Raw genomic sequence first — 15,741 nt, forward strand, 5'->3', positions numbered from 1 at the left:
TGAAGCGAGACACGTGATGTCTTCTAGACAGGTTTGGGCCCTTAGTTGGAACGTCCTGTATGGATGATAATGTATATGTATTCTCTCGAGTATAAGTAATATATCTAGACCTATTACAGTGAGCAGATCAGATCTAAACTAAACTAAGGATGACGTCGTCGAGTATCTCCTATGATCTTGATGCTTGCGTCGAGTTACAGATGCATCAGTTCCCCTTTTTTTCAGGGCTTGGGTCCATTCTTTATGTAGGGTTGATATGCCGTCTCCTATACAGTCGTAGTCGATAGAGAGTCCTTCATCTTATCCACCAAGACAAAGAAGATGAATACAAAGATAGGGGCAATTGCAAAGAACCACTACTCCTGGTGTTATTACAAGCTTACCACTAGAAAATTGCAAAAATACCATTAAAACTGTCATTCGAGTGGCATCTTTGCAAAAAATAAAAAACTAAGGAGGTATTTGCAAATGCCCCAATTAGATACTAGTCGTTCTTGAGTAAGTGTAGCATTTAGGCTACTAGATAAGTGGTAAGTATTTTGGTGATTAATGACAACCATATCATTGTGATTAACAAATTTATTTTGAAGGGTATCAAAAATTTTAGTTCACAATGATGATTGGGTATTGTTGGTCCCTAAGTTGATTATATGAACGATCAAAGGAGATATGCATCAAGATTAAGGATCTTCTAGCGCTAAGTGTCACAAATAAGATGAAGAACACTTAGAGTAGTATAAGTATTCTTTCTTAGTCTTTTGACCATACTATAAAGAGAAGCTAAGAGTAGTAGCTTGATTTAGTTGAGTCTAGACTTGGTTTAATGTACACTTGTGAAATTCTAGCATTAGGTAGCTCATAGAAACCCATTGTTCACTTGTCGTGAAGTTAGAGCTCAAGAAAAGATTGAATTGGACGAGCTTGGTGGAGTTAGCCCCACCGGATAGTCTGATAATGTGCAATTTGTTCTCACCAAATCATTGTCTCTTGGTCTAGAACAAAAGACAACTAAGTACACATGATGATCCAGTGTGTAAGTGCGGTATTCACCGGAATCTTTTCTCAGTGACACGTGGCCAAAGTTTTGAGAAGTGTGACACCGGATAGTCCGGTGATAGTATAGTTAGAGCACAAGACTAATTTCAACAAAAGCAAAATTTTCTAGAGAAATTGAAGTTGAACTCATCGGATTATCCGGTGATAGAAAAATAAGACCACCGAAGCAATTTTTGCATAGAGGTTGCTTCGGACAGTTTAAAGTTACTCAGTTTACCGGATGGTCCGGTGATGGACAAAACGAGCACCGGAGCAATTCTTGCAAAGAGGTTGCTTCGGACAATTTAAAGTTACTCTGTTCACCGGATAGTCCGGTGATGGGACAAAACGAGCACTGGAGCAATTCTTGCAGAGAAGGTTGGAGTTGTTAGAAAATTGAAGGCCAACTGACTTGATGGTCCGATGTTAATGGTGTTCTCACCGAATGCCTACACCAGACTATTTCTCAACGTAATGGCTAATCACAGTTGGCATGGTGGGGCTCTGATTTTTCTTCTCACTGGATTGTCTGGTGACTGAGAAAATACTTACTGGATCATCCGGTGTTAACAGAAAAAGTGGGTGGTTAGGTAACGGCTAAATTTGGATCTCTAACCTATAAATACCACTCACTTCCCTCGAACAATACTGGCGTCGAGTTACCACTCGAAATATCCGCATCTGGAGCAGTACGTGCACCCGACACGGCCCTTCACTGGCGGACCACGGGAAGGCAGATGCATCCTAGCCTCTCCCAATGACTTTCGGTGGGTGTACCTACACCCGCGACAGCCCACGGCTTAAGAGACAAGCTCCCTCCAAACAGTCATCGTGAGGCTTCATCGGCTCGACCGTAACTGAGCCTCAGTAGCGACATATTCAGTACTCCAGATGCTAACGTGCAAGGAGCTCATCTGATTCTTAGATCCCTTCCAGGATTGAATCCGGTGAATCCACTGACTCCTATGGTCAATCAAGTCAAGATCCTACTCAATGCGGCTCAGAACCAAGTCGCTCGAGCAAACAATCCCCGCAACTCCAACCCCCCACCCCAATCAGAACTGTCTCGGCTCGAGGAGCCACGGGCGAGAACGCTCTCGAGTAGGGGAATCCCAGACGGGAAGCTCAAGTGATCGAGCCCAAAAACGATATTGTGGGTCAAACTGTAGCTGCCCTGTCCATAGGCGTGGGCATCAGGAAGATCTGAGGAACCGTATTCCTCACAACCGGCGTGATCTACCTATGGCGATCGAAAACTGTCGTGAGGAACACCGTGAAGACGATCTTCGCTACTACGACCGTAGATCTACAGGATGAGATGGTTAATATGATTCCCCCGCTTGGAGAGACAGGCGTGGCAGTCTTCCACCACCTACTCCTGAAGAGTTTGACGAGGGCTGCGAGGCTTTCGTACGTGAACTCCAGTCGATTCGGTGGCCTGAGAATTTCAAAGCAGGCCCAATTCAGAAATACGACGGGGAGATCAATCCCAACGAGTGGTTGCAGATCTACACTACTGTAATTTGAGCAGCCGGTGGTGACAATCGAGTAATGGGCAATTACCTGTTAACCACTCTTGATGGACTCGTAAGGTCCTGGTTGCTAAACTTACCGTCCAACTCGATTCGTTTATGGGCAGAACTCAAGGCTCAATTCATAGCCAATTTCCAAGGCATATTCGAGTGCCCAGGAACAAAGAACAACCTCCATCAGCTGCACCAAGGCGACAACGAATCTCTTCGAGATTTCATCCGTAGGTTCAATGACAAGCGTAACACGATCCCGAACATCTCAGATGAATCGGTAATTATCGCCTTCAAATGACGTGTTCAGGACATAGACTTGTATGGAAAGATGGCTACTCGGAAGATCCGCACGGTTATAGAGCTTTTTGAGTTGGCTAACAAGTGCGCAAAATAAGTGGAAGCGCAGGTGCGCGCTAAGAACCTCCAATCTGGCAAGGACAAACCCGACTACTCAAAGAACAGAGGAAAGAAGAACAAACCCAGTGGCAAGCGCAAGGGTCCCGATACGACTATAGCCGCGGTCGATAGGAACAAATCGCGCAACACTAGGAACAACAAAGGCCTCAGTCGAGGTGGTGGAAAGTGGTGCCCCATCCATGGGAGCAACCAGTACAACTTTGACGAGTGTTTTGTATTCAAGAAGAAACTTGATGAGAAGATCAAGGCAAATGCTGAGCGTGGTAGTAAGCAGGTTAAGCCTAATGTTGAGGGTGATGAGCCCCAGTTCCACGAGGCTGACCACAAGCACATCTTCGGAGGATCTACCACGTACGAGTCTAAGAGACAGTACAAGGCGGTCGAGCGAGAAGTCAACCTAGCCCTAAGTGGGCCCACTTGGTATCTCAAGTGGTCAGAACAGCCAATCACCTTTGATCAAACCGACCATCTGACTGCGGTACCACATCCTGGTCGATACCCGGTCGTAGTTCAACCGACCATACTCAACATCAAGGTTTCAAGAACTCTAGTTGATGGAGGTAGTTCACACAATCTCATTTTCTCCAAGACCTTGCACAAGATGGGAATCCAAAGGTCAGAGCTTAAGGCTGGAGTCGTGCCTTTCCACGGCATAACTCCCAACTCATCAACCATGCCTCTCAGCCAAATCAAGCTGCCGGTCACGTTTGGCACGCCCGACAACTTCTGCACAGAAAAGTTGACCTTTGATGTCGCAGACTTCAAGACGGCGTACAATGTGATCCTAAGCCGCCCAATGCTGGGCAAGTTCATGACAGTGATTCACTATGCCTACCAAGCACTCAAGATCCTGGGTCCCAATGGGGCCATTACGGTTAAAGGAGATCAGCGCGCAGCAGTCAGATGCGAGAAGCAAAGCCTGGATATAGTTGAACACTTTAGTCGAGTGGCCATCGCTACTAAGGACGCAAATTCTAAGGCAGCAAGGTATTGTCGAGGCCAAAGACTCCAGGCTCGTAAGTCTGGCTAGCGCTACCAAATCCGACAACGCCAAAGGCAAGGCTCACGACGGTGTACAGAAAAATAAGATTGTCTAGAACCGACGGGCGTTTACCTAGCCAACACTTAGATCCAGCTTTTCCTGTCGTGTAAAAAAAAGGCTTTACGCGAGAGCAATAGAGGTTGGGACAACAAAAAGACCGATGGTTGCATCAAGGCAGTGCCCCTCGACCCATCTGAACCTTAACCCCAAATAGGAACTCGAGCTCGTCACCTTCCTCCAGGAAAACCAAGAAGTGTTCATATGGCAATCGTTCAATATGCCTGGGGTCCCCAAGGAGGTGATTGAGCATAAACTGGCTGCAGAAGCAGCGAAGATTTGCGAAAGACAGGATGTGGGCCATCCAGGAGGAGGTCGATAAGCTCCTAAAGGCGGGCTTCATTCGAGAAGTGCGTCATCCTACATGGCTCGCAAATCCCGTCCTCGTCAAGAAGACCAATGGCAGATGGAGAATGTGTGTTGACTTCACCGACCTCAACAAGGCTTGCCCCAAGGATCCTTTTCCTCTCCCGTGCGTTGACCAGATCGTCGACTCTACGGCAGGCTGCGAGTTATTATGTTTTCTAGATGACTATTCGAGGTATCACCAAATTAGCATGGGATTAGAGGATGAGGAGAAAACTGCTTTTACTACTTCTTTCAATGTATTTTGTTATGTAAAGATGCCTTTCGATTTAAAAAACGCTAGTGCTATGTATCAAAGGAATATTTAAAACTGTCTGCAACCCCAAATCGGGGGCAATGTAGAAGTATACGTCGATGATGTTGTAGTCAAATCAAAAGCCGAAAGTGCATTGATTGACGATCTCAAAGAAACATTCGACAACCTCATGAAGTATCGCATGATGCTCAAACATGAAAAGTGCACGTTTGGCATGCCGTCCGGTAAGCTTCTCGGCTTCCTGGTGTCGAGTAGAGGCATTGAGGCCAACTTGCGCAAAATTGAGGCTCTTGACCAGATGCAATCACCTCGAATACTGAAAAAGATCCAGAAACTAACAGGTTGCATTGCTGCTCTTAGTCGATTCATTTCCAAGATGGGAGAGCGAGGGATGTCTTTCTTCAAGCTGTTGAAGAAACAAGATTGGTTCGAGTGGATGGAAGAAGCGGAGTGCGTCTTCTAGGACTTAGAAATGTACTTATCGTCTCTATTAATCGTTACACTACCTAACAAAAAAGAGGAGCTCTTTTTGTATATTGCAGCTACCCCACAAGTTCTAAGCTCGGTACTGGTGGTCGAACAGGAATGCCCCGAGAAAAAGGCTAAGGTCCAGAAACCTGTTTATTACGTAAGCGAGGTTTTACACGATGCTAAGCTATGGTACCTGCAAGTACAGAAGCTGATATGTACAGTTTTGATGTCTTCCCAGAAATTACAATACTACTTTCAACCGCACAGGATCACCGTCATAATGACGTATCCACTGAAGGATGTAATACGCAATCAGAAAGCTACTAGATGAATCACGCAATAGACGGTAGAACTAAATGAGTTCGACGTAAGCTACGCACCACGCACAAGCGTAAAATCCGAAGAGTTAGCGGATTTCATCGCCGAATAGACAAGCGTTAAAGAAACAAGGTCGAACATGATCGAAGATCACTGGAAGCTCTTCTTTGATGGATTGCTCACGCTCCAAGGTGTTGTCCAATTAGATTTTAAAACCTCTAATAATGTTGCAGAATATGAATGACAGATAAATGGACTCTGCATAGCTGCGTCGCTTGAAATTAAACGACTTCCTGTGAAAAGGGACTCACAACTAGTCGTGAATCAAATTTAAAAGAAGTACCATGCTCAGACGACTACATAGCGACTTATTTACTCACAGATTTTCGAGCCATGTAAAATGATCATAAATGTGATAATGATTCATATAATCTCAAATACAAAGAGTGTCAAAACAAACACAAATAACAATCTTTACATAGCGACAGTGCAACAACATTGCAAACTCCCAATAACACACATATACACTACTCACAGAGACGGACAGTAACAGCAGTAAACAGCAACTGTGCCCAAATAACGGAAGCTTAGCGGCGACCAAGTCGACATCACACCCACGGCGGCGGGGGCGCGGGCATCGCCGTGGCCCTGTTCGACAGCGGCGACGGCGGCAGCCACGACGACCTGTCACCCAAGGACCGCCTGTTCCAAACCTTCCTCCCGACGCGGGAACCCCTGCCGGCAGTCGCAACGCCGCCGCCGCCGGCGGTCCATAGCTTCCTCGCATCACCGCCCGCATCTGCATCCCGTACGTAGTTAGAGAGAGTCTCTCAGCAGAAATCCCAAACCAGAGTTACTTATGCAAGTCAGACGGCGTACCAAGAGTTCGCGAGGAGCAGACTGTGGCAGCGCAAGAACAGACGAGGACGAGGACGACGAGGACGAGCAGCCAAGCGAAGAGCCTGCGATACATGACGGCGGGGCGGAGCTTGACAACCTGCTGCCTGAGCTGAACGAGGAGGAGGAATAGATTCCGCGGCATCGTCTACTTTGTGCTGTATATGTACATGCCGCCGATCGGATCGATGCGAGGGTGTCGAACTGCCGATCGATGCCGATCTGGAACTAACCAGGCTAGCTAGTAGGCGGTAGCAGTATACTACTGTGCAGTCCTGCTTGCTGTGATGCGGCCGGTGCAATGTATTAGCACAATAATTGCAGCTCGCGCGCGGTTTTTTAATTGGGATTAGCTAATGATGTTAGATTCATTGTTTTGCATTTCAAATAAAAGCATCAATGATCCTGCAGCATATCTAAGTCTGTTTTCTCCAGATGCATTGGTTCACTGTATGTTCATGGTAGGTTCCCAGACTAATTATTGTAATATTTTAACTCCATAACCTATTTTCAATGTTGAGAAAGTAGATGAATAGTTGTACCATCCCATTCAACAGGAGTATGCGTAGTCTGATATTATTAGCTTCTTTTTAGAATTAGGCCAGGGCATATTTATATTGTAACTATATTTGTCACGTCTAAGTTTAAAGTTTTGATAACTAGTATTTGGTTGCTATCATCGTTCTTATTTGCCTAGCTTTTTTAGTCTCTGGCTCACTTGCCATAAATACAATATTTTGCTAAAATTTATGAAAAATTAATTAGTCAATTTTATTATCACAAAAGTATGGCAAGACTAACTTTAGATAGTAATAGGTAATAAAATTAGTTATGAACCAAACAGGTTCTTAGTATCTTCTTAGTCTGTGCGCCTGTGGATTTAAAATTATACTGGGACTGTAGGAGTAGTATCCGGTGGAGTGGCCGTATACGACATCCCCGTATAGAGACAGATTCATGGAAAGTTATGTAGCATCCGTCGGCTGTTAATTTGTATAAGCATCCTTGCAACTAAATAATCATAGTCACTTCGCTTATATGGTGGACTTTGCTGCATGGTAATCATGCATCGTTAGTGTTGATTTGTGATCTATACTAAATTTGACTCGACAAACATTTTAAAGATGTACTAATCGGCGGATCTCGAGCTGTGTTGTCTGCTCCTACCGTTCCATACGCAACCGCATGCAGGCCACAGATGCTCCTGTGCGTGTATCTCTCTGCAAACGGAATATGAAACGGTTCAATTCTCGTACAAATGGACAGAGTTCTCGTGTTCAAACCAGGCCTAAATAAGAGTGTCTCCAACAGTTGAAACATCTACTATCTATAAGAGTTATATGTCACTAATAGTTAATACTATAAATGACATCTTCAATAATTTAAATGTAGCATTATATATAAAATTTATATAGGCACACATTCAATAGATTAAATAGGTAGACTATCTATTAATAGTCTAACTTTTATCTCTCATTGTTACTCTCTCCTCCATATAGATAAAAATCTGATTTTGACAACTAAATAACTAGCTGTATTGTGGGAGACGTCATAAGCAGCACTTATAATCACCACATAAATTAATTTTATGCCATCGTTTCAATTACACTTTTGATTATTGCCATTGCTTTTCGTGATTATTGCCATCGTTTCTATTACACTTTTCCAAAACTTTTTAGGCTCATGCCATTGCCATCTTTGGCTGTTATTGTATCGCTGAGTTAGCGCCCACACTCAAGCGTCTAAGGGCTACAAAATTCCATAATGCCTTTTGCATCCCCTTCTCTCCCTATCCCCTTCTCTAACGCGTACTAAGAAGCCCCAACCATACCAATGGCAGTGCTGCTGAGCTTCGGCCAAGCCCTTAGCATCGGTCACTTCTCTCCTTGTCCCTCATCCCACCCTATCCAAGCCACTCCAAGTGCTAGAGATGCGGGGAGAGACTAGATGGGCGGCGGGGAATGATGGGAGCTGGGACAATGGAGATAGAGAATGAGGCTATGTTGATGGAGGGAGGTGGTGCTAGCGCCGGCAAAAAGAGTTGGGGGGAGGGAGGCGGATTCGAGGGCCGCCGAGCTGCCATGGCCCCATCCTCAAGCTCGCTATGGTGCCACCCACCATATCGTTGACACCAAATCCGGCCCTATACAAATAGGCTGCTACACGATCTGCTGCCCTATCATATGCTACAGCTATGCGCGCTACATCTGTGACAGGCCTCGGCGGTGCGCATCGTTGACGCCCTAGGGCAAAAACGTTTAGCCATCCACAGCGGTGGTAGTCCATAACGACAGTGGCCTAGTCGAGGTCTAGCACGATCATGTGCTCTCATGCGATAGATTTTTGGGTGGCAGTGTGCTCCTGTGCACGAGGTGGAAGAGAATGAAAGCGAACATAGAGCATGCAAGAGAGAAAGAAGGGAGAGACAAAGAAAAAAAAAATCTATACAACGATGTTGTAGACGTCTCCTCATGTAGTACCCGTCTAGACAGCTGCCACATGTTCCTAACGTGGATCTCAAAACAGTGAACGAGACTCACTTAAGCTAATCATATATGTCAAGCAATAAGCATGAAGGATAATTTTCAATTTGGACTTTGTCTACCGCTTTGAGATTCACGTTAAGGACATATGACAGTCATCCAAACGGTGTTGCTGGAGGTAGTGTCTGTAGCACTGCAACATATACTTTTTTTTACGACAAAAAAAAAATGTCGATAAGGCACCTAGATGATTTGGCACCGTCAAACGTCTTTACTGAAATACATCTCGTCTCCTGCTCGGCGAAGTGGCATACTAGCATGGACTGAATAAGTTTTGAATTGCTCGGCAGAGTGGCATGGACCGAAATAGTTTTGAAGCCAATGGCATCAGATTAATTTCGCGAAAACCAGTGAACCTAAAATTTCCTCATCATTAATGACATGTTTTTTCTTTTATTTAAGATTAAAAAATAGGGGAAAAAGGGCATACCGAAACAAACATATCAATTGACATTTTACATAGCGACAAATACAGGAATGTCCAAATAACACACGTATATACTTACAGAGATGGACAGTACCAGTAGCAAGTACTAGTAACTGTGGTAAAAAAACAAATTGTTTTTTTTTTTTTTGCATAGCGATAGATACACACGAACGTCCAAACTACACACGTGTGTGTGCCTAGCCAGTAACAGTAGCATGCAGCAACCATGGCGTGGCGTCCATGGAACACAATTACACAACAGGGAGAAATGACCAGGTCGATCGTTATCACACCGTCGGCGGCGGGGGCGCGAGCCTCGGCATGAACGTCGTTTTGTTCGACTGCGGCGGCGACGAATTCATCGTCCCCAAGGACCGCCTGTTCCAAACCTTCTTCCCGATGCCGCCGACGGCCGGGGACCATGGTTTCCTCGCATCGTCGCCCTCAGCTGCACGCATTCCATCCCGTATGCTAATTAGCGTTGCTCAGAGATCCCAAACCAAAATAAATCACGCGAGTGATCAGACGTACAGAGAGGGCGCGAGCAGCAGACGGGGCCGGCCCAAGATGAACCAATCGCTACAGATGTCCTTGCCATAATCACTAAAGTTTGACACACGCTTCGTGCAACTCCCAAATCAACCAATACCCACTCTAAACAGAGATGTGGTACTTAGGGATCTCAGGTATTTCGATGTCATATACTAATATTTGCACCGCTTCATCACAGATACAACCAATAAGATTTTATACATAACTAACTCTCTTTACCCACAGCAATGCTGAGGTCAGGTTAACTCTGTGGGGGCAGCGAGCCACTGAATTTAACATCAACGACATTTACAATGAAGAACAAGCTAAGCCAATTATTGTTCTTGTTGTTAGCAATCTCATGAAAACCTATGCAGGTAAGCATAATCTTACACACAGCTACTACTACTTCACGATCACACAATAGCACTTCAAATTCCTTAATTTAAACAGGTCAAGAATACTTGAGCGGAAATACTGCATGTCGCTGGTATTTCAATCCCACAATTTTAGAAGCTGAACAATTTTATAACATGTATGCAATACTAAAACTGCTCCACACCAGTACATGACATCCCTATGTCACTCTCCATTCCACTCTCTTTTGCACTATTGCTACATATTTATTCACAAACATTCATGTACAGCGTACACAATCAGCAGCTGCCAATCAAACGTATCATTGCTTCTACAGAACAAGCAGTGCCGCTACGAGCGTCACTTCAACTCGAAGATAAGTAGTTCAACGATTTAGAAGCAATAGATCCATACGACTTCCCGATATACAATGTGCATCCTTTCATTCCTACTGCCTATTTAGCCAGCTATTCTTCCCACCATAATTCTACCTCCTATCTCTAAATAACACATCATAACTAATCATTCTTCCATTGTTGACTTCATCTTCTAACAATCACTGAACAATACCAATAATAGAAAGGTGGATACCGTTGTACTGTTACTATCGTCCGCCTAGTGTTAACCACTCCGTGGTGTGGTTCCCATCATGTAATAGATGCAGCCGAGCCTACATACCAAATGGTGATGGTTACAGGTGCAACGCATGCTCCTGCACAGGCTACCGCTTCAAGTAAGAATCACTTTACCTTTCCTTACTATACAACTAAGTTTGCACCGATTGATACCTTGTGCAAATCAACTTATGTAGATACAAATTGTGTTTCATTGGCAATGATGGAACCGCTAAAGCTGAAATGATAGCTTTTGGCGAGGTTGCACGTCGTATTGTAGGTAAACCTGTCCAGCAGGTCCTACGAACAGCAAGATTAGCAAATGACACACCACCGGACATTGCAGCCATAGTATCCTTAAAATTCACTTTTGCAATTACCTTAACAGATCACAGCTACTATAATCTCCAAAAATCATATCAAGTCAACTCTATCATTACTTCTTATGGGAGACAACATGCACTTCCACATACAAGAGATGCCTAACATAAACATCCAGCAGCTTCCCAGATGTTGATTCATGCACTCACCTATCCAACATCATCAAGCACCCAACTAACATCTCAAACACAGAATTGTCCTATCGATTCCTATGCCACTCTACCCGATTCTACCATACCATCTAGATCCAGAAACATCACACCTTCATTAGAATCAGAGATTGAAAAAACGGCTACCGAAAACATACCAACAGATATTGTAAGAATGCATTTTTTCTTGTATCCTATTAAATAACATATAAACACATAAAATAACTTTTTATTGTGATATAATACCAATATACTAAATTTATGCTACAGACTGCTCCCCCTTCACTGGAACATGGTGAAACGCCATTGAAGAAAACTGAATTCCCGTAACTATCCATCAGCAATACACATGAAATAAATATGCTCATCATTCTATTGCATACTATACTGAGTGTTTATCTCTATGACATGCATAGATGTTGTTGGTTCGCCTAAATATTCTTCTACTCGAAAAAGACTATTCCAAGATAACACGTATACTGCAAAGGCAAGCATGGCTTCTTCTATTCACTACCTAATCCCTTATGCATTTAAACCTTCATCCTATTGACGCAATTTTACACATATACTTTCCTATTTGCCTAGGAGGACAATAACACCCATAAAAAGAACAAAAATGATACTCCCAAAGCAGCGAGCGACCCATCGCTCCACTTGGCAACCTAGCAGTATGAAATAACCCTCCTCCTACCTTACAATTTACATGTTGCCTTTTACGACCAATCTTAATACTAATACTGTTACATTATTGTGTATCCACGCAGAGGTACTTCCCAGCAAGCCACAAGTGGACCCGCAAAAGCGTCTGAGCTCAAAGCTCCTCATACATGACAAAACAAACAATGAAGGCTACTTGAGTCACATACCACTTTTCTACTATTGTCCCTGCAGCTATAACACGAGGATGCTAATCATTCCTTCCTCTTCTACCTACAGCCAGCTAAAACAATGACCACATTTTGATTTTGAAGCACTGCTTGTCTTTTGCCACAGGAAAGAGCCTGGTGTTCCCTTTTTTTGTTGGAGCTTGCTTTTGAACCTATATTATCCGGCATGTGTTAGCCAGCCTCTTAACGTCCTGCCCATAGGTCGGAGCACTGTCACTGCCCCTCATGTGACATTATGTGTATATATATCCTGTTAGAACATCAAAAGTATCAAGGAACTAACCATAGCCAACCACTATTACCATGTGCTCCTCAACCTAGACACTTTCAGCACAATAATGTCAAGCTCCCCTAATGGCGGCCATGTATAGCTCAACAATGTATAATTCAGCATCCACCAACAAGTAGACACCAAAACTGCTCTTATAATTCCAGATAAGAAGTATATAAACATATTCGGTAGTACCTCTGGTGCTATTGGCTGTTAAATCCATGTTACAGTGTATTAAACTTAACAATCAGTAGTACGCTTAATCTGCGACAATACTAGATTTACCATCTCCAAGCATCATTCACTACGCCACTATGAAAAAAAAAAATGCATACCTTGTCTTCACCATCAATGTAACAAAATATTTATATGCTAGCATGGAAACCGATATACATGTCGCTTCCTGTTCACTCCAACCATTAATCCAACACAATTTTCTCTTTGCCGTGTTACTAGACACGAAAATTACAACATTTAGTTCACCATTCTTCAATGTTTCCCCATTAAGATTGCTTCGCTCACCCTTTTCTTAGATCAACTTAATGAAACAAACAGAGGAAGTGCTTAATTCTGCATAAACTTTTACCTCCTCTGCATACATTTATACAGCTCATATCAAGATGAATTAAAAAAAACCGATAAACGAGAGGGAAGAACCACATTTACAAATTTTAAGAAACTCCTCTCAATTCACATAGCCTGTATATCCCACACGATAAAACCCGATCATATTCTGCTTGGTAAAAAAAAAATCCTCTACCTTTCAAGAAAAAAAATGCAGACTCAAAATTCCACCATTAATAAAGCCGTTTGCATTCTTTTTTGTCATGAAGCACATAAAAAAAAACCTAACAATATGCACCACAAAGCTTTTTATTAATATTTACCTCACACTTCATAAAAAACACATAGATTCAATAAAACATAACTTTATACTTTACAACACTGTTATCGCTAGCGTTCAAGTGCGCACGCAAGAAACTAGTATACTTAAAAGATTGTACCAATAGCAAGTAGTAGCTGTGATAAGAAAAACAGATTATTATTTTTAAATAGCGATAGATACACGAATGTCCAAACTACACACGTGTGTGCGCCTAGGTAGTAACAGTAGCAAGCAGCAACCGTGGCGTCCATGGAACACAATTACACAACAGGGGGAAACGTACGACCAGGTCGATCGTTATCACACCCTCGACGGCGGAGGCGCGGGATTCGACTTGGCCCTATTCCTGTTCGACCGCGGCGGCGGCGGCCGCAACGAACTCCTCGTCCCCAAGGACCGCCTGTTCCAAACCTTCTTCCCGATGCCGCCGGCGGCCGCGGACCACAGCTTCCTCGCATCGTCGCCCTCAGCTGCGCGCATTCCATCCCATATGTTAATTAGTGTCGCTCAGAGATCCCAGACCAAAATAAATCACGTGAGTGATCAGACGTACCGAGAGGGCGCGAGGAGCCGACGGGGGCGGCGGAAGAACACGCGAGGAAGACGACGAGGAGGAGCAACCGAGCGAGGACTCTACAACTCATGGCGGCCGGCTTCTCAATCTGCAGCCCGAGCTGAGCTGAACAAGGAAGAGGAGGAGGAGGAGCCGAACAGATTATGGGGCGCGCTTGGAAGTACATGTCAAGCCTCGTCAACCTGTGCTAGCTGTTTATATACTACATGCGATCGTGGCGAACTGTGCCGATGCCACTCTGTGATTAGTTACGCAGGCTAGTGGGTGGCACTAGTATACTAATCCTGATGCTTGCTAATGCAGCTGGTGCAATGTAAAAGCACTACATTAATGGTAGCTCGTGCATCCATGCGTAGTACCTTAATTGAGACTACACTAGCTGGCTTCATGATGTTAGCTAGATCGTCCGTTGACATTAGAGGTTTCTTTTACCTCACCTCGAATGGATTAAAAAAATGGTGCAGACCAGAGTACATAATCAATAATAGAAAATAGCTATTATCTTTATTTCTCTCAATATATTTTTAAAAAAATTTAATCTCAATTCTTAGTATCTTATAATAATTAGAACTATCTCTTATTTCCTCTCTTTCAAAGACTAGCTCTATAAAATTTCCTTCCACGTTAGTAAAATTCTCCTCATGTCAGCTTTATCTATATTCTAACCCACTTCTCTCCTCTGTATGCTACAGTAATAAAAACCAGCTGTTATCTATAACTATTGTTGTTGTCCTAAACTTTCTGCGAGATGACGATGCAGAGGTTGAAATAATTTCTTTTGTCTAAAAAATGATGTAGGACATTTTGGACCACGTTCAGAACGCGTGAGAGCTTTTTATGTTCGTGAGGACTCTCTCAATGCTCCATCTTCAGTTATGTTTTAGGTATTAATTAAGTATTCATCTATGTAAAAATTTGATGTGGCAAAGCTTATAAAAGACGCTAACTCTTTAAGTAATCCTAGACAATAATTGTCTCGAAAGACCTTAAAAAACTATAAACATACATATATATATATTGAAAACTTATTTCTTAATATTAATATTTTACCCTCTCTTCTCCTAGACATCAGCTATAAGACATTGGTAGTGGGCAGAGGGAGCTGAGCTACTTCATCTGAAATCCAAACGAGGTTCATGCGAATTTCTCGCGTGTTCTTTTCTTTCTTGTTCAAAGAATGTGTTCCATTTTGAAGCTGGATTTATGGCCGTAGCTGGAATCCCCACGCGACGACAGATCCATGGAGAACTACGCGGCGTCCGTTGGCCGTTGACAACGCACGCACGCACGCAGACAAGCACAGCTTTTGTCTAAGCTTCCTGCAGGTGATTAAGCATAAAAACGATCGCCGGCTTGGCTTTGCCTCGTGATTAGTATATATCACGAATTATTAGCGTCGGTTCGTGATCTAGACTAAATTTGCTTCGGAAAACGGGTTTAAAAGATGCACTGATTCGCCGATCTCGAGCTGTGCTGTCCCCTCCTACCGCCACCATGTGCAACCGCAGGCGAGCGGCGGATGCAGATGCAGATGAAGATGCGGATGGATGAATATCTACAGCAGGCGCTAGCGACTATCTGCATTCTGCACGAGCAGTCGACGATGACCTGCTAACGGGTCCTAACGACATTTGGCACGAGGTCGCCGTATCACCTGATTATCAGTGGACAAACTTCCATGTAGACATGCGTTTCTAGTCTTACGTCAAAACTTAGTGTGATTTTGGACATCCAAA

The 15,741-nt window shown here is 43.7% G+C and overlaps 2 protein-coding genes across 2 annotated transcripts; one reads left to right on the forward strand and one right to left on the reverse strand.

The window, feature by feature from the left end:
- Nucleotides 1-3,579: 3,579 nt before the first annotated feature.
- On the forward strand, nucleotides 3,580-4,008 carry LOC133927541 (uncharacterized). The gene has a single exon (XM_062374010.1). The coding sequence runs from the start codon at nucleotides 3,580-3,582 to the stop codon at nucleotides 4,006-4,008; it is 429 nt and encodes a 142-aa protein (XP_062229994.1).
- Nucleotides 4,009-5,906: 1,898 nt separating this feature from the next.
- On the reverse strand, nucleotides 5,907-6,647 carry LOC133925783 (uncharacterized). The gene is made up of 2 exons (XM_062371536.1): nucleotides 6,368-6,647; nucleotides 5,907-6,287 (listed from the first exon to the last, which is right to left on the reverse strand). Exons 1-2 carry the CDS (start codon nucleotides 6,528-6,530, stop codon nucleotides 6,097-6,099), a joined length of 354 nt encoding a protein of 117 aa, XP_062227520.1. The 5' UTR covers nucleotides 6,531-6,647; the 3' UTR covers nucleotides 5,907-6,096.
- Nucleotides 6,648-15,741: the final 9,094 nt, after the last annotated feature.

This window comes from Phragmites australis, chromosome 8 (assembly GCF_958298935.1).
Source record: "Phragmites australis chromosome 8, lpPhrAust1.1, whole genome shotgun sequence".
Taxonomy (NCBI): domain Eukaryota; kingdom Viridiplantae; phylum Streptophyta; class Magnoliopsida; order Poales; family Poaceae; genus Phragmites; species Phragmites australis.